The 19,747-nt window shown below is 39.7% G+C and overlaps 1 protein-coding gene across 17 annotated transcripts in view; it reads left to right on the forward strand.

Moving 5' to 3' along the window:
* The window catches only part of dlgap2 (DLG associated protein 2), a 619,373-nt gene that overhangs the window by 556,535 nt on the left and 43,091 nt on the right, over positions 1 to 19,747 (forward strand). For all 17 annotated transcript variants that reach the window (XM_062969083.1, XM_062969084.1, XM_062969085.1 and 14 more), the window contains one exon: positions 11,313 to 11,662. In XM_062969083.1, the coding sequence (XP_062825153.1) occupies positions 11,313 to 11,662 (350 nt within the window). The remainder of the gene's footprint in view (positions 1 to 11,312; positions 11,663 to 19,747) is intronic.

The following is a 19,747-nucleotide window of genomic DNA, read 5'->3' on the forward strand; positions in this document are numbered from 1 at the left end:
TGTTTTATATTCAAAGTGAAAGTATTCTTATCATATTCAACCCACTCATGAGTCTATTTAGAATAGGTTTAGCTATGTTGTTGTCAGGGCTGCCTTCTTTCCAAGCCAATCTCCAAAGCACTTCTGCAGGTCTTTCAAAGCCTTTATGAAAAATATCTGAACTGGGCACCATATCCTCCCATACTACCACAAGCTTAGTTGATTTCAGCATTCATATCTTAGTGGGAAAATTTTTCTAGTATTGGGTCCAAGAATAGCTAGATAATGAATTTAAGAGAACAGCTCACTTATGCATGCATGCACACAGAGAGAGAGAGACTATCACATATACAGAGATGAACCAACGTATTAATTTAATCTGATGACAATGCTAGCAGTAGAGTATATCTGACACCAACACTACAAGCTGTTGTTGTTGTTGTTCTGTGCTTTCAAGTGGTTTCTGACTTATGAGAACCCTAAGATGGGGTTTTCTAAGCAAGAATCACTTCCTCGGGGGCTGGTGAAGTGTAACTTCGCCAAGGTTGCCCAGTGGCTTTCCATGGCTGAGCAGAAAGTCAAACCATGGCCTCCACTCTCCAGAGCCCTAGTCTAATGATCACTACAACTTGCTGGCTGTCTAGAGGCTGTAGGGCTGGCCATGGGGGTCAACCAACTCTGAGCTTAAGTCTGCTGTCACCATTTGCTCAGCAGTTCCCTCTGGCATCTACTTGTTGTAGACTTCAGCAAGGGTTACAGTATGGCAAACCAGTATAAGCATGTGTCACAAGTGGCAGATGCACACATGTGATGCCTAGCTAGGATGTCTGTCTCCATGCCTGCATAATATGGCATATTTACCAAAGATGCTGTGTGAAGCTGGGAGAACCAGGCTTCCAGCTCAGGGGAATAGGAACAATTCTGGAGGAATTTCTGGAAAACATATATCAGTGACATTAGTAATTTATGGCAGAAGTAACTGCCTTGTTCTGCCTAATTCTTGGGCTGATCTCACTGAACCAGAAACATATTTTTGATGGGAATCAAAATATATCTGTGCTACTTTACTGCATGCTTTCCTTTAACAATGGAGAACATTTATAAATGCCACATTTAGGCCATATTTTATTGGAATTAATAATTTGTTTATAAAATAATTTGCTATACAAATATAAGTTATATTCCATTTTCCTGTCCTCCTCTGTATTACATCATGCTTCCCTTTTTGTTAATTAAAAATCAGAGTGAAATAGGATATCAGCAGTGCTTCCTCAACACACAACACAGTTAAACAATATCACAGTAGAATATGAAAGCAAAATCCTAAAGTGAGAGGAGATGTCAAAGGATATTCTTGAATGAGGCCATTATGTAATTAGAAAGTGAAATATTTATTGTCAAAACTATCATAATTCAAAACTGACTTTGCTTTTTAAAGCAGAGCCATAAATTAGAACACAGAGAGTTCCATATTCACTGAATGTGAAACCATTATAAATCACTGAGGTCACTCCTGTTTACCTCAGATCTGTTCAAAAATATCTGAAAAGTTTCCCCCTTTTGTCCTTTAAGTACCTTGACTTATACATTTGATTAAATGTTACCGACTATTTAGGTCATATCTTCGTGGAGGCCCAAATCGGTCTCTCCATTCCTCTGTTCCTTGCATCGATAGATAAATCAGGAAATGTAACGTCTTTGAACTCAGCAAAGCCACTCATGAGATCCAGGATACTATTAACCCTCATCTCACCTTTCATTCAAACACTTGTTAACAAAATGGAGGTTTGACTGAAAATTCTAATGGTTGCAACTTAATTTGGGATGGAGGAGAACATTTCTCTGGCATCAAGACAAGTCCTTCTAACTTGCTGTATGTTATCCTTGAATTAAAGCTATCATATTTGGGAGGCAAGGCACGCCTGAGCTTTTGATGAAGGAAGCGTGTTATGCAGAGAGTGGAATGGGCTCCCATGTATTTTTCAAAAAGAGATAGTAAGTGAAATCCAAGTGAAATTTTGTCTTTATTAACCTAGATATTTTTCACTTAGGCTAGTGTTTATAGTACTTTCTGGAAATAAGAGAGATAGCTGCTTTTAAATAAGGAATTTAAGAAAGGATTTGTACACGGTACACCTTTCAGAGTTCCAAGAAGCAGAGCTCCACTTGGCAAAAACTCCCATCAGACTGAAGCTTCTGACTTCCCATCTGTAGATTTTTTTTATTGGTTCAGCTAATGTAAAGCGAGACATAATCTAATGCCCAGCTGAAAACCCAACACTTGTTTAACATGACTTTGGAGAAAACTGCCTAGTTCTTTCTGAGCTCATTCAGCCAAACAAAGAATGAACTCAGAGAATAGAACAATTTCTCTACATGTTATACAAGTACAAGTGCAAGTACGAGGCTGACCTTGCACATCTCATCACTGCGAATTCGCATGTGCAAGATCCAAGAAAACTCCTGTGAGTAGTATATTATATAAGCAGGAATACTTTAGGATTTTGTACATCTGCCATGGCATCCAACACGGTGAATTAATATAAAGTTGAACAACATTCTTTGCAAGATCTGAACCTCAATAGTTGGCAAAAAGATTGTGACCTTGCAGCTACTGCTTGTGGGTTTTGCAAAAGGGTGAGGAAAAGGTCTATAAAATGTGTTTTATTTACTGTATCTTGTTATTTATTTATTTATTTACTTACTTACTTACTTACAGTATTTGTATTCCGCCCTTCTCACCCTGAAGGGGACTCAGGGCAGATCACAAAGTACAAATACATGGCAAACATTAAATGCCATATGAACATAGAGACAGAGACACAGAGGAAATTTAACATCCTCCAGCTTCCAGCTTCCTGAGGGGATGCTCGATTCCGGCCACAGGGGGAGCAGCTGCTTGATCATCCACTGTGACATCTTAATGGATACTTCCTCATTCCAAATGGCTGCTTTTTATGGTGTTGTAAATTAGTTACATTAGCCTGTTGTTAATTTGGAAAAAATGGCAAACTAAATTACAAATAAATAAAATTGACACTTTCCCATTAGAAACATTGGAAAATAAGGATAGGACATTCAGGAGTCTAATTAGGGCACTGAAGGAAAATGGTATCAAAAGGATTGGGGACCTCATGGATCCCAATGGAGAAACATTAAAGTGGGATAAAATAAAAGATGAATGTGGTCAAGGGAATTGGATAGCATGGTTAGGCCTGTCCAGTAAATCTCAGGCCATGAAAAGAAGAGAAGCAGCTGAAACCTCACTGGATAGAATAATTAAAAGGAAAATAGAAATAGATAAAGGAATGACTGGGCTATTGTATGACGAACTAACCTTAACTTATAACACAAAAACAACTCTTATAGAGAACTGGAAACAGGAAAAAAACATTACTAATCGGGTCTTGGATTGATAATATTCATAAAATTAAACACATAAGGATCAAAGAAACCCAAAGGAAAATAATCTCTAAATGGTACAGAACCCCCTCCAATTAGCACACATAACAGGAAATACTTCAAACAAGTGTTGGCACAAATGTCAGGGAATAGGTTCATTCTCCCACATGTGGTGGGACTGGAGAAAAATTCAGAACTTTTATAGTAAAATAAAAAAGTAATGGAAGAAATAATAGGGAAAGAATTAATATGGGACAAAGCCAGATACATGTCTCTCACAATAAAGGTAAAGGAAGATAACAATAATTGGACAGAGATCCTAAAATATATGACAGCCGCAATACAAGGCACGATAGCCCAAGGATGGAGGGATGATACAAACGGGATGTAGAAACTTGGTGGGCTTATATATCAGAATATATAATTAATGACTTCATCAGTCAAAGGGGGAAAAAAGTATACAAATAGCCTTTTTGTGTGTGTGTGTCAGGAGCAACCAGAGTTGCTTCTGAAGTCAGAGAATTGGCTGTCTGCAAGGACGTTGCCCAGGGGACGCCCTGATGTTTTTGATGTTTTTACCATCTTTGTGAGAGGCTTCTCTCATGTCCCTGCATGGAGCTGGAGCTGATAGCCTAAAAGAACAAGATTGGTTCAGGAAATGGTCTGTGCTTATTGACAAAATAGACGGAGACGAAAGATACACCACCTTGAACCAGGCGTTCCACACGGTTAAAATGATGCATTGATAATGTTTTGTATTGCTGTTCGGGGGGGGGGGATTGGGGGAGGGCGGGGGTGGTGGGTGATACATTTCCGAGGATCGTTTAAAATGTAATTTAAAGAATAGTCACTTTTGGAATAATGTACACTGAAATAAGTCATGTATGACAAAAAATAGTTAATTGTTGGGGTGTATCAAATAAAAAAAGGAAAAAACTTAGCCTCCCCACAAAGTGGTACCTAAATTCCTACTTGATAGATGTAACTATCTTTCAGTTGCTTAGGTCAACAATGAGCAGGGGCTATTTTTTTTAATGGTCAGGTGCTCACTCAGACACAGGCTGGCCTCAAAACTCATGACTTCTTGGTCATAGTGATTTATTGCAGCTGGCTACATAACCAGCTGCGCCACAGCCCGGCCCCTTGTTATACCTCAGTTCTTCATTTTTAGTGCTGTGAATCAGGATACAAATAATTTTAAATCTTTGTTTCTTGATATTCCTCCCAATTTAAAAGATATGTAACCATCAGCACATTCTCAAGTTATTGAATCTGTAAATTCTTATATGATAAATTGTCCCTACTTGCAAGAACTGTGTATCCACTATAACATAGTGGATACACATATAGTGTATCTACTATATAATTGCCTATAACAACAACAACAACAACAACAACAACAACAACAACAACAACAACAACAATTCATTGCAGTAAAACCTTGTAGTAGATTAGCATTGGGTTCAAAAACTACTGTATACTCTAGTACAGACCTGTTGGTATAATTGGTCAGTACAATAGAATGTGGTTATTGTTTTTCCTATCTTCTGTATGTAATGCAAAGCAATTGCATAAATAAATTCCCATTCTGGATAATTGGGGCTAAATCACAGCAGCAGAATAAAAGAGTACAGAATACAGACCATGTTTGCTATGGTCAAGTTCTCATTGATATCACTGAATCTATTTTTTGTACGATCAAGTCTACAAAAAAAAAACCTCTTTGTAAAAAAAAATCTGAATATAACTACCCCCATTTACATCTGCATCTGACCCACTCGTTCAATAGACTGCAGCATTTCTATTTGAGGTCACGAGTTCCATTCTGTCCTGAAGCTTTGTGAAAACTGTTCTGCAGTTTCTTTGGGCAAATGTCGAATTCTGTATATTTTGCAGCTAATGTGTTTTAACATGTTTTGTAATTTTTAGTTTTGTTATGGCTTGTGACTAGGAAATTTGAACTGAATATATGTAATGTTTTGTAATTATGTTGCAATCCATTGAATCTTATCAGATGTGAGACTGCTGTAATGTGAAAGCTAAGTAAGTACCGTATGCTCTGTTTAAACCGTTCGAGAATTTTGCTTGCAGAATTATTGGGTAATCATTACAGATTGACCCTCTTCCATGGGAAGGGGAACTTTCTAAGCCTCTCCTTGCATTGTAGTTGCTTCTCTAAATAAAAGTCTGCTAAAGAAATCAAACAACTACTTCTTCCTCAGCAGCTTTGGCAAATTGAGAAAAATCCTACTTCCTCTCAACCCTAGGTGAATTTCGGGTTAAAAGTTCGCTGGCAAAGAGTCAGTAAACATCACTCAGCAGGCTGGCAAATACAAAATATGTATTATTTCATCTTCGCAGAGAAGTCAAAGGGCAAAACAAATGTCTCTAAATCCTCCTGTCTTTCCACATCATTTCCTTGCTTCCCTTTCCAGTCCTCCTTCCCCAGTCTCACCCACTCACCCCATATTCCTCCCAATTATTCAGCTGTCCATTATCAATATGGCTCAGTGTTGTCTCAGTCTCCCACAGCTTTTCTTCAAGCTAGGAGCAGATAGTTTACTTTCTCTAAGGGCTGGGCCTTCTTTACTTTTTGGTCTGTTGCAAGGCAGAATAGAGTCTGAAAGTATCCTAATTACCTATGTAGCTATATAGTTACTTTGCACAGAAGACAGGTCAAAGTTAGATTTCAAATATAGTGCAACAGGTGAGCATTTCTGAGAGACATCATTTCCTGTAACAGGGTTTACATTCCACATTACATTTTGAGAAACATTTTGAGAAAAAACATTGATTTTTAAAAGATTTATGCCACTCTCTTTTCAATCTTGACTAATGTCCACATAATATAAAGTAACAAGTAATATAACAAGCAATGTCTCAAATTACAATTTCCCCTATGTAAACCATAACAAATGACTTTTTGAGGTATGTAATCAATTACATAACTTCTTACTTTTTAAATAGGCAAACTTTTAAGGAAAGAACTGTGAGGAAATTAAGCAAATTGAAAGTAGACCAGAATTGAACTGTGTCCACCTGGAAGGAGCCCCATTCTGCTTTGAATTCCAGCTTTGGGGAAAGGCGGAGTTCAAATAAACCAGTACAACACATTCCATGAAAACATTTACACACTTCACGGGGCCTTCCCGGTTTGCTAAACTTTATGGTAGAGTGCAGGCTGAAATGTGAATGAACATGTTATGGCTTCATGTGCCATTGCTCTCAAGATATGGCTTCCATCAATAATGCAAAGTATAGCCTTATAACTCAAGAGCACATCATAATGTGTCCCAGAAACCATGGTGCGTATTGCCATGCCAGATGGTTCCTATGGTCACTGCAAAAATGCCATGACTGACGGTATCACAGCAGCGCAATACGGAACAGGGCATCAACTCTGTTAGATTTACACTCAGAGGTGGGTTGGTCTGTCTGGGTTTGACTCTGTGGGGGGCAGGGATAAGGGGGTTTCTGGGCCACAGAGGGTGTAAAGCATGGAGATCAAGACCCCTTTGGGATTAAGAGAGGAGGATTTGGGAAAGGGAGTTCCTTTGAGGATGAGGAAAGGCAGCAGTCCTGACAGTGCTGCTTACACTTCCTGGGTTTGGTCCCTATTTAAAATGGGACATGCCACCAGAGAAAAGCAGTCATAGCAAAATAGTGGTACCACTAAATAGGGTACCATACACCTCTGCAAAAACTGTACTGAATCAGTGGGCACCAGTGGCTATAGTGGAAGAGTGCCAAATTGAAAGCTCCTAGCCCTTCCAATGCAAAAACATTGTGCCTTGTTTCTTCTTGAACAGAATCTATCTTCCAGTAAGCAGAAAGACAGACAAAATAGTGAGAAAAAATGAAATGGCTATAAACATTTAGAAGGGAGAACTTCTTAGAGCAAAAGTTCCCAAAATTTGGTTCTCTAGATGTTTAAGATTTCAGCTTTCAACATTCTTGGCTACAGACTATGCTGTCTGAAACCTCTGGGTGTTTGAAGCACCAAATGTTGGGAACAATGATCCTATTGTGTAATTTTAAGTAAATTTTAGCAATTTTTGTTAATGTTGGACATCTTAGATCACCACTCCATCATCCATTTAAAATTATTGTTTGTGTACAGCTAAATGATTACGCTTTTCTTTTTACTTTCTCAAACAGAACACCCATGAAGAGGGGGAAAATACATTCATCATGAACATGAATATATAACCAACTTTTGCATTGTCTCTGTCAAGGAAATACTTAAAAAAAGTTAATAAGTGATTATATTTGCAATGGACTGGTTCCCCCTTCTAAATTTCTTAAACTGCTTATTTATAAAATGGAAATCATTTTATGTGAAGATAGGTTGGGCAGAAGTATCTACTAATAGATTTCTAGGTGTTTCCTGTTGCTTTCCAGTTTCTGATTCTCAGGGTTTCTGTAGCAATAGAAGAAAAAGTCCATCCCTGCCAGCAATACATCCTTTGGGTCTTCTTTTCCTATTGCTTCCAATGGAGTATAGTTCAGTTTTGTGTCCGGGTAGCTACCAGAGACATTAAGCTCCTGTGAGGGAACTCTATGTCTTTGTCCTCCCTAAAACTTTGCCTTAAAAACATCCATCTAATATGTGTTGAAGAAAAAGACCCAAATACACATGGAGATGCGGACTGTTCTACCTCCTACTCCAGCCATCTTATATGAGACTATGCATGATCAGTTGCTTCCAAAATAGAAGTAGTACCAATGTTTTTTTCAAACTCCACAGCAAAAAAATCCTTACTTATTAATATGAAGAGACAGAGTAATGACTGGTTAAATTATAGCAAATTACTGCATATCACATTGCAAGTGGGTCACATGAAGAATGTAATTGATTTTTCAGCCTGGGAAGACAGAAAGACACTTGGAGGAAAAGTTCAATTTCCAGCCATTTGGGACAGCAGATACTCTTGTGGGTTTCTATATGCTCAGCAAATCACTCAGCTTTTAAAGAGGGGAATACCTTTAAATAAACCATAGATGTTGTTGAGATAATATAGTGATCATGATGAGAAGACTGGGCCATAGTGTCAAATCAGATGGACATGATTTGTGTGTGTGTGTGTGTGTGTGTGTTGTAGATATATGTTTAAACTAGCCACTTTTTAAAAGCATTCACTCTTAATCCAAATGGAAACCTGCCAATTCCCTGCCAATTTTTCCACTTATTTATTTGCTTTGGATGCTCATTTTCTAAGTTAAAAGCAAATAGCGGCTTTTGTTGAAGGGCATTTGTTGGATAATTGTTATCTGATTCGCATGAAGCCATTTCATTTCTTAGCAACAAAAAATAGAGTGTTTATACTTCCTTTTTTAAAAAGAAAGTGTTTGAACTTTTTAAAAGTGTGTTTTTAGTTAACATGTTGTATTCCTTCAAATTGTTTCCAATTTATGGCAGCCATAAGGTGAACCTATCATGGGGTTTTCTTCACAAGATTTGTTCAGAGAAGGGTTCATCTGAGTGTGGAAGAGTGTGACTTGCTCAAGGTCACCCAGTGTGTTTTCATGGCCAAGTGGGGATATGAGCCCTAGTTTCGCACACTCCTAGGACCTTATCACATGGAGATCCTTAATGTGTGGAATCCGGAGAGCAGCGAGGCAAATACTGGGGCAGCGAGGCAAATTCAGTGCCCAGCCCCCCACATCGCTTGCATCACCCGCTTACCCATCACACACCAGAAAGCATACCTTTCCAGCATTCTCCCACATTATCCCCATGATTTCTAATCTGAGCACAGGTAGTCTCTCATGTTCAGAATTCACTGTAGTAGAACACTTCACCAATGCAGCCAGCACGGACCCCACCGTGCATCATGTGATGAGATCTGGCATGCCCTGTGATGGCTTCATTGGCCAAATGGGGAATTTTCCAAATGTGATTAAGTCCTTAGTCTTGCGCTCAGACCACTATATCACACTCCCTTTTTTGTTGACTAGGTCTTTAAAATGCATAATTTATAGAAATGTGGGAAATAGTTTATATTGCTATCTTTTAAATAACCTCTTCAACCCCAACATGCAAAGGTCAGCATCTGTAGCTATTCCAAAATGGTTCTTCATCACAATTTTAGACCACTTGATTTTCAGATTGCCTAGTTTTATTCAAGGGCAGCACATTTTTTGTATGAATGTAAGAAATAGTTGGAGAACTTTCCAAATCCCACCTGCTATGGATCATAATCTGCCATGTTTTGCAGCTAGATTTGTCATTTGAGGTGTCACAAAAGGGCAAGAAATTAAGATATAATTAAAAAATATCCACAGCAGAAACATTCCCAGCCAGACTGAGTATACCTCAAGCCACAGATACAGCCAAATGCAATTAAATAACCTGACTTCTAATTCCAGCATACCATAAAGTTGCTTTGGAAGACCTAGAGATTCCACACAGCCAAATAAAATCCCACATTTTCTGCTTTGAACTGGAATACATGGCAATGTAGACTCAGATAAGCCCGTTCAAAGCAGATATTGTGGGATTTTCTGCCTTGATATTCTGGGTTATATGGCTGTGTGGAAGGGCCCATATTATCTCTAGGAATTTGCCAGTGGATACATACCATAAAAACTACCTGGAGGAAATAGCAAATTGCTTAGAAACAGCATTTTTTTCCCTGGGCCCAGATAAGTGAAACTTTGGATCTGGGCTACAGAATAACAGGGGTTTACTATATTTGATTCATTTTTTCATTATATTTTCTACAGGCGTAAGAGATAGGTCAATTTCAAGAAACTGAAAGGTGGGTAGGCAGCTCATATAAATGGCCAAAAAAAGGGGTGGGGGATAGATATCTATTTAGATATTTCAATGCTGCTGTTGGTCCACCAGTTTTCTGAAGGGGAAAACTGCCTGTTACACTGCTATTGTGTATAGCTAATCCTCAATAGTCCATTCTCCTTTGCAAAACAACGATCTCAGGAAGTAGAATGGAGTAGAGGGAGCCCCAGAAGCAGACTGAAAGAAATGAAAGCAGGTTGAAGGAAAGGATCGCATAGTCCCTCATCCTTCACTCTAAAACAGCATTACTACAGGGACTTTGTGCTGATGAAGGAGGTCAGCGGGACTTCACTATGCAGTGTAATTGAAGTTTCTGCCCCTTAGTTACCTGTTCTCGCAGCCTTCCCTTGAGCCATTTCTCAGAGCTTTATTAGGTGACAAAAAGGAGCATAAAACTCAGAGGGCTTAAAGCCATCCTCCTTCATTAGAGGGCAAACTACTTCTCCGTGCAGAAGAAGGGAAATGGGTTTTTGGGAGCATAATTCATCTCTGACCATTTCCCTCTTCCATAAATCACAACGGCATTTGATTCATTGTGTTTTCTCTCCTCTCTCTCTCTCTCAGTCTCACTTGAACTTAATTCCTTACATAGTTAAAAATTGCCCAAATTCTTTCCTGTTGTGTTTCGAGTCTGGGGACCTCAGCTTCATTATGATATTGTCAGACACTGTCTTTTACTCCATTAGATCAGACCAAAGCCAGGCTGGCTTTGAACAGAGGCAATGAGAAAAAGCAAGCCTTTGTTCTCCTGCCATTTGCAGTCTGAATCAATGAGCATGCTTTACTGGGTCTGTATTTACTGACCCTCCACTCAGACTGAAACATATTTACAGAAATTCTCTGCTAGTTCATTTCTAATCTTCATGGTGGCAGTGAAGGGGCTCTATTTGGGCAAGAGGAACATTTGCAACCATTGTTTCCTGTTCAAAATGAAATCAACCTACTGCTATAGCTGCCTGTTCTCTGTCTGCGGGAGGATTTATGCCAATTGTGATGAGTTTATTAAATAATTGTGCCCAGTTTTTAAGCAGCATAATCATCCTGTTGACCATGTTGTTGCTGACAGCCGTGTGTATTTTCTAAAATTAATTGTGTTATCTCTCCTCTCCCTTGTCCCAAATTTCTTTTGCAGCTGTGACTTACACAAGTTACAAAAAAACACCGCCGCCTGTACCCCCTCGCACCACCTCTAAGCCACTAATCTCAATTACAGCACAGAGCAGCACAGAATCCACCCAGGATGCCTATCATGATAGTCGGACTCAGAGGATTTCCCCCTGGCCGCAAGACAGTCGAGGGATGTATAACTCCACAGACAGCCTGGATAGTAACAAGGCCATGAACCTGGCCTTGGAAACGGCAGCTGCACAACGCCACATGTCGGAGAACCAAAGCACTTCGGTCCGAACCAGTGACAAGGCCATCCTCGTGACAAAAGCGGAGGAGTTCCGTAAGAGCCGGCGTTCATCTATAGGGATTCAGGTAGCCTGCCATTAACACCACTTGTGTGATGAGTTGCTCCCCCTCGCTCTGTAAATAGCATAAGAAATGAGTCATGCCACTGCTGGGCTCCTAATAACCTTAGTGACAACCCCCAGCTGCTGAGTATCAATCGTCATTTACATTGTGACTATATGGTTATGATGAAACGGGTTCAGCTAATATGAAGTGCATGGAAACAAAATGAATGAGTATCTCTCTAGGCAAGTTACCGGTCATTAATGCTTGATATGAAAATTATATGTCTGGGCCACAGGTGAACAGCATGTTCCTCGCCCTTTCACTTTGCCTCCCCAGCACTTTCAATTCAGAATCTTTTACATAGGATTCTGGCAGTAGGAAAATCATTGACAATCCTTCTCCCCTGAAACATCCTGTTTCTTCTTCTTGGTTTCGCCACCAGAAATGCATTTTGCTATGATAATGTTTTATGTATGTATCCATGTAGGCTGTTAGGATGAAGGATATTGCAAGACTTAAGGTGCATCAGTACTGTTGAGTAGAAGGAGTTTGACACCACTATAACTGCCATTGCTCAGTGCTACGTAATCAGGGGAGTTATAGTTTTAGAATAGTAGTTCTCAACCTGTGGGTCCCCAGATGTTTTGGCCTACAGCTCCCAGAAACCCAATCAGTTTAGCAGCTGTTAGGATTTCTGGGAGTTGAAGGCCAAAACATTGGGGGACCCACAAGATGAGAACCACTGTTTCCGAACGTCTTTCACTTTCCCTGGCCAAGGATGCTGGTGCTTTACCAAATTACAACTTCCAGGGTTCCATAGCATTGAGCCATGGCAGTTAAAGTGGTGCCAAATTGCATTAATTCTACAGTGTAGGTGCACCCAAATACAACTGAAGGTATGGGGAAGCATAGTATAGTCTTGTGAATATTCTTTGCATGCAATAAAGTAAATGAAAGGGAAATAATCTCAATAAGAAGAATGAAATGACATAGTTTATATGCCCCATCTACACTAACCATATAATGCAGTTTCAAATAGTTTAGATGAGGACTAAAAATGAGTTCAGAATTTTAGCTTTCTTTGAAAACATACCTGCAGGAATATTGATCCATAACAACTCTGGCAAATTAAATGGGTGATTTCACTTTCATTTTTTACATAAAGATTTATTCCAATAATTGTTTCCCCTGCTTAAAATTAGTGATAAGAAAAAAAACACATTTTGCATGACTGAGGCAGGTCTTAGAATGTTAATTAGTATAAAATAAGGTTATCATGGATACTACATAGATGATGACAAACAGAGAAAGTGGGTGCAGAATATGTATTCACAGGAGTTAGTGACTAAACATTGGATCACACTTGTAGTACTTGATTATTTGTATGGCACTGCCAGTGGAACCTAGCAAATACTCCTTCAAAGGAGGATTGCTGCGTAGAGGGATGCCCAACTCTGGCCCTCCACATGATTTTGGTCTCCAACATAGTGAGAAGTGAAGGGTTATGAAAGTTGCAGGCCCCAAACATCTGGAAAACCACAGCTACACAGAACGGCAGTTGGCTAGCCATATCTCCCCCACAATATTGTCGAGGGCTGCACCAAACAATACACACATATGTATTCAGCTGTCTCTCCATCCTAGTTTTAAGGATGAGGCAAAGGATGCCTTTTGCTTCAAATTCAAGAACATGAGTTTGTCCTGTAACAAAATGTTGTACATAGAATGGAGCTTTCATCTCATTTCCTGTCCTAGTTGGTATTCTTCTTTCTCCTCCATGCTTATTTAGCATTCGGTAGGCATCATTCTTCTCTATGCTGTTTTCTGATTTTGAGTGTTATCTGGAAGATTTCTCTGCCCTGTTCTTTAATCTCTGACAATCTCACACCTGCTGATACTGCCCTCTTCTGTATATGGAATATTCTGCTTTGGACAGAACTATTGTTTACACTTGTTTCTGAGCATTAAGAATAGTGGAAATAGTAATCCCTTCACTGCAAGGAATAATGAATCAAATGATATCCCGTGGTTAGACCTTGGAAATGTTACCAGAAGCTAGAGGATTGTGTGACTTGTAGACCAAAGCCTGATGTTCCCAAGCCCGGCATATGAGTCAGAATCGTTATAACTACAATTGATAACCATATTCTTTAAAATAGTCAACAGTACCACTTATAACTGTGGAAACACATGGATTCAGCATGGATTTGCCTAAGGAATTAGATATTTTAAACCACAATGTAGAGTGAGAAATCGTATTTTAAAGAGGCTATTTATTTATTTATTTATTCCATGTATATCCTGCCTTTCTTCCATTATGAGATTTAAGGCAATGTGGCATCTGCAATAACAATAAAAAATAAAGTTCTTAATACAAAACTTAATACAAAACACAACTGAAGTAAATTTGATGTTAAAAACACAGGTTAAAAGCAGCACTAAAATATTTAAACAGCATTAAAATTAAATTTAAAAAGTATTACAAACCCAATTAAAGGCTCTGTCTGCCGCAACATACTGAAAACTGAGCACCTCCATAAATAAAGAGGTATTTATCTGTTGGCAAAAAGGCAAAGAGCTGGCCAAATGGACCTCCTAGAGAAGGGATTCCTGTACTTGGGAGCAGCCTAAGAAGACATATCTGGGATGTTGATGAGATCAAGAGAAAGCATTCCCTTACAGAATGGCTAGACTGATATAAGGAGATACAGTTTTTCAGGTAATCTGCGCCCAAGATGTGTAGGGCTTAAAGATTATTATAGCCAGTGCTGTGAATTATGCCCTCAAATTGATCAGCAGCCAGTGGGGCTGTTTTCAGCAAAGAGATATAACCTCCCCTATAACTTGCTCCAATCATCAGCCTGGCTGCAGCATTTTGGACCTACTGAATTTTTATACAGTTTCCAAAGAGAGCTCCAAATAGGGTGCATTCAGAACAGAAATGTAAACAGGATGTAATCAAAGCACGTGTCACTGTTGTTAGATCTGATGTCTCAAGGAACAGATGCAGCTGGCACATTGATTTTAGCTGTGCAAACACACTCCTGGCTACAGCTCAAACTGGGGCATCCAGGCTCAGTTTTGAGTCCAGGAGAATGCTCAAGCCATCACCCTGAGAGTTCAGGGAGAGGGTAGCCTCATCCTATTCTAACAACAGGCCAGGAGCACCCTTGTCATGTCTGGATTAAGATTCAATTTGTTTGCCTTTAGCAAATCCCTTACTGACAGTAACATTAGTTTAACACAGAGGCAGCTTCCTTGGAAATGGGTGGAACTGAGAGACTGAGCTGGGTATAATCAGTCCTCTGCATAGACTATGCATCAAGGTAGCCAAAGCTTTTGTTGGTCCATAGCTAGACCTGAGGTTAGATTGATATAGATCTAGATCATCCATTTCATCCAGAAACTTCTGGGCTGCCCTCTAGAACCTTGCCCAGAAAAGGAATACTGGAAACTGGCTAGTAGTTATCCACTCTAGTAAGGTCCAGGGAGGGATTTTTTACTTTAATACGGGCCTCACTATAGCATCTTTTATGACTTCATTACATGGGTTTTCTTTCCCATCCTAGGAAGCTTCAGCACGGTTCGGAGATGGAGCCCGACAGATCCCATCAAACAACACACATTTACTTCTGGCAGGGCTCCCTCCCTGAACTGTGCTGGAAGCATCCTGCAATGGAGCAAGGAGAACACAGGAGATGAGAGTGGGGGGAAGCCAGCCAGCAATGCTTTCACCCATTGGGAAGGTGCCAATGCGGGGAGCGGGGAGACTGATTTCCCCTCGGCCCCATGGATTCACTGCAATGCCTGGCAACCCCCCCCCCCCCCCCCCCCGCTGTCATACATCTTCGGGCACTTAATGTGATGAGGTCTTTAAACAAGATGGAACTCTGCCTTCTGAATTGCGGAATTCACTAGTGCTGTCACCCACATAGGCTCTGACTGCTTTAGTAAACTAATAAAAGCAAGGGTCTAGTGTACATGTGGTGGCTTTCACCTCTCCAAGTATCCTGTCCACATCTCCCAGGCTGTGCAAATTGAAATATATTCATTAACCTAGGACAAGCAGGAACCACAATTACATCACTGGAACCACAGCACCACGTGATGCTCCAATGAGACTACTCAAGACAGCTCTGCTGGATGACAGATGGCAGACAAAATGGTGGTAGAGAAAGAAGAAAAAATCACGGCTGCCACTGCCACAGATTAGACCATGAGGAAATTGATGGGTGGTGCTGGCCTGAGTACTTGATGGCCAGGTCCTTTTGAAAGCAGATGATAGTAGCCCTCAGAAAGAGAGAGATGGAGATAGGTAGAACACTAAGGAGAAGGCAGACAGGAGAAAAACCTCCTTCTTCCTTGAGACATGGTGGTGGACTCAGTTCCTTTTCTCCTCCCTCTCTGCTGATTCCTAACTAACAAGGGATAGTTTGCAAATCATTGGAGGACTAGAAAATCATTGATAAATATTTAAAGGTGATTTGTATGACTTACATAAATATGCAAGGTCCTTTGAAGTAACAAGAGAAGGTAGTTCATGATAATGTATTAAAAGGCACCAAATAGTTGGGCTACATCTTAGGTTGAGCTCTTTTTAAAAATAAAAACTTGCATTTTGACCTTGCTCCTTACATTAACATAACAGCACTTTTCATATCCAAATGGCAGGCATGTCCCAAGATAACACGAGCATCGCTTTTCCGTCTCAAGCATAATGGAGAGTTGTTGCAACCCTTTTTTTAAAAACTTTACTAAGTAGAATTACTGTCCCTTTTAAGCAAAAGCCATTCTGCTGACAGTACTTATTTCAGGGCTTAAATAGATGCTATGAAAAGCTTCCTGGTTAGTTATATCTCTTTTAAATGAGATCTTCAAAAAGCACTTCTGCCGTAAATGTTACAAGAGTTCCTAATGAGGATTTCTAGCCAAAGTTCTAGGCCTATGTAATGGTACTGAGTTTGGAATGAATTTCATCTTGCTATCTCAGAAGTGGCTTTGATATAGAATGCAGTATAGCAGACACATAAAATCTCCAAGTTAAGTCCTTTTCTGTGTGCATAAGTGGTAACTGAGCACGAAGCTCTATTGTACTGCAGTGCACTGCAATGAGGGTTTTTTGTGGTTTTGTTTGTGTAAAACTAGGGTCTTGATATATACTAATAAAAAGCCCAGAAGATGCCCCCCCCCCCATTCACATACATTGGGTTTCCTGTTCATACCTTTTTCTCAATTGGGGAAGGGGCACATGGCTGTTATCTCTTTCATGTCAAGGTTGGGTCCAAATTAAGTTTAAAACCTCTGTATTTTAGTCCAATTAGTAAGAAGCGCTATTCCCTCTCTCCTTCTTCTCCTTTTAAGACGATGCCCTCTATAAGGGCAATGTCTTACTTTATATTACCTGGTTTGTTTTTGTGTATTTACAGAATCCCTTGATATATTTGTCCAGTTATTTACACAGTCACAGTAGAATCTCTATAGCAACGAGGCATCTGATGTTCAGTCTCCATCACTTGCTTTCAAGTCCAACAAATGACAAACATTATTTGCCAAAGGTTCTTATAAATAGGTTGTTATAAAAAAAAACCCCTCAAAGCTGAACTCTATATTTTCAGAAAGTAAAACATCCCTACACCTAGGCAAATCCTACCGAAAATACAAATCCAGAAGTAGAAAATCAGCAAAATATGATTTCTCTAGGCTCTTCCAAAATGCTTGGGTCATCTGGGAAAGAAAATATATGTTTTTCATTCTATTGCCTTAAAATAAAAAAGCATTATCTTTAATGGTAACAATGCAGGAAGCATATCTTTCATCAACCTTGCTGGTTTCTCACTGAAAGGAATGTTTTTGACTGGAATTCACTAAAGCAGTTCATAAGCTAGAGTTAAGCATTCATGACTGGTTCTTATTCACAATCCCTCCATACTCCTTAATATATAGGATACTTAGGTAGCCTGAGGGCCTATCCAGACAGTCCCTTTAACGTGGGAGTTCTCACAATTAAAAGAGGGATGTCATCATCATCATCATCATCATCATCATTTAATTACTTATTAATCGCCCTCCATCCAAGATGCTCTAGGCGATTTACAAGATAAAATTGTAAAGGATAAAAATACATACATACAAATATTGATAAAATTAACATAGATTAAAAGCTCTAGTAAAGAGCCAGGTCTTGAATCCAGATGATGTCCCAGAGAAACACAAATTAATTCACCACAAAACAGGAAACCCCTGGTTTGAGGTGAATTAATTTGTTAGTGGGTTTGTTCCACGCCTTCTTGAAGGTGTGGGATAAACCCACTACTTCCGATGTCAGGACTGCTCCCTTAAAAGTTCTGGGTGGTTAGCCTGGAAAACCGTGAGGACACCAACCCACTCCCCAAAACCCCTTTTAAAAGTAAAAGAACTTACCCGGCCCCCATTAGAGTAGTGCCTGAGCTCTACTGCCATGTCGGAATGATGAGCCATGAGAACGGGGGGGGGGGGGGGGGACAGGAGCACCAGGAGATCTCTGGCACCACTCTAATGGAGGCCGGGTAAGTTCTTTTACATTTAAAAGGGGTTTGGGGAGGTTTTGGGGAGGGGGTTTGGGTGTCCAGGTGTTCTCCCAGGAAGATTTGGGAGTGCATCTGGACACCCACCCTAGAAAACATGCACTTTCTGGGGGGGGGGGGGGGGTGTGGATGAGGACCCAGGAATATTCACGTTTTGAAAATGTGAATGTTTCCGGGATAAAGGGCTGTCTGGATGCACCCTGAAAGTTCCCTAAATTCAAGTTACAGGACAGCAGCTGCTTTGAGTGACACTGGTCTGTTCCCCTGTTGGGAAGCTGCTCCCCTTGTAGTTGCATCTCTGGTTTGAGGGAACATCGTGATAGGGACCCCACTTCTGCATATAATACTGGAGATTGTTCAAAGGAGCGAGTCATAGTAGCTGCTTCCTGCACTTCTGGGGAACAGACCCCATTGATCGCAGAGGCTGCTGCCCAGTAGATACAACATAGCTGCATAACTATAGTGCTTACATAGCTGTGTAGCTGATAGAGAATTCCTACTCCTCTTTACATATCTGCTTGGTTCAGGCCACTGCTAGCTTTCTTATTAGATGGCTGTGGAGTAACATTGCGGTGCACCTGTGTCTGTTTTCATTCACAGCAGGATCATTAATTAGCGGATTTTTAAGATCATGCTCTGATTTAACATGTTTTGTAAGCCAACAGTAGCAGTATGAAGGAATGAAGCTTAACGTAAGGCAGAATGCAATTGCAACACTCTTCATTTAACCTCATGGCTCCTCGGGTGGGAATCAGCTACCATCTCTAGCTGTAATTCCATACAGAGCAGTTAAAGGACACAGATTTTTAGAGGAATAAGCAATCATGCAGACAGCATTCAGAGCAGTGGGAGTTATGCCACCAACACGTCTCGGTACTGACTAGGAAAAATAAACACAGAAGTAAAATGTTATATTAAAGCATTCAGTTGAATGATACAGTAGAGTCTCACTTAACCAACATAAACGGGCCGGCAGAACATTGGATAAGCAAGTATGTTGGATAATAAGGAGAGATTAAGGAAAAGCCTATTAAACATCAAATTAGGTTATGATTTTACAAATTAAGCACCAAAACATCATGTTATACAAGAAATTTGACAGAAAAAGTAGTTCAATATGCAGTAATGTTATGTTGTAATTACTATATTTACGAATTTAGCACCAAAATATCACAATACAGTAGAGTCTCACTTATCCAACACTCGCTTATCCAACGTTCTGGATTATCCAACGCATTTTTGTAGTTGATGTTTTCAATAATTCGTGATATTTTGGTGCTAAATTCGTAAATACAGTAATTACTACATAGCATTATTTTGTACTGAACTACTTTTTCTGTCAAATTTGTTGTATAACATGATGTTTTGATGCTTAATTTGTAAAATCATAACCTAATTTGATGTTTAATAGACTTTTCCTTGATCCTTCCTTATTATCCAACATATTTGCTTATCCAATGTTCTGCCAGCCCATTTACGTTGGATAAGTGAGACTCTACTGTATATTGAAAACATTGACTACAAAAATGGCTTGGATAATTCA

This window comes from Anolis carolinensis, chromosome 1 (genome assembly GCF_035594765.1).
Source record: "Anolis carolinensis isolate JA03-04 chromosome 1, rAnoCar3.1.pri, whole genome shotgun sequence".
In the NCBI taxonomy this organism is placed as follows: domain Eukaryota; kingdom Metazoa; phylum Chordata; class Lepidosauria; order Squamata; family Dactyloidae; genus Anolis; species Anolis carolinensis.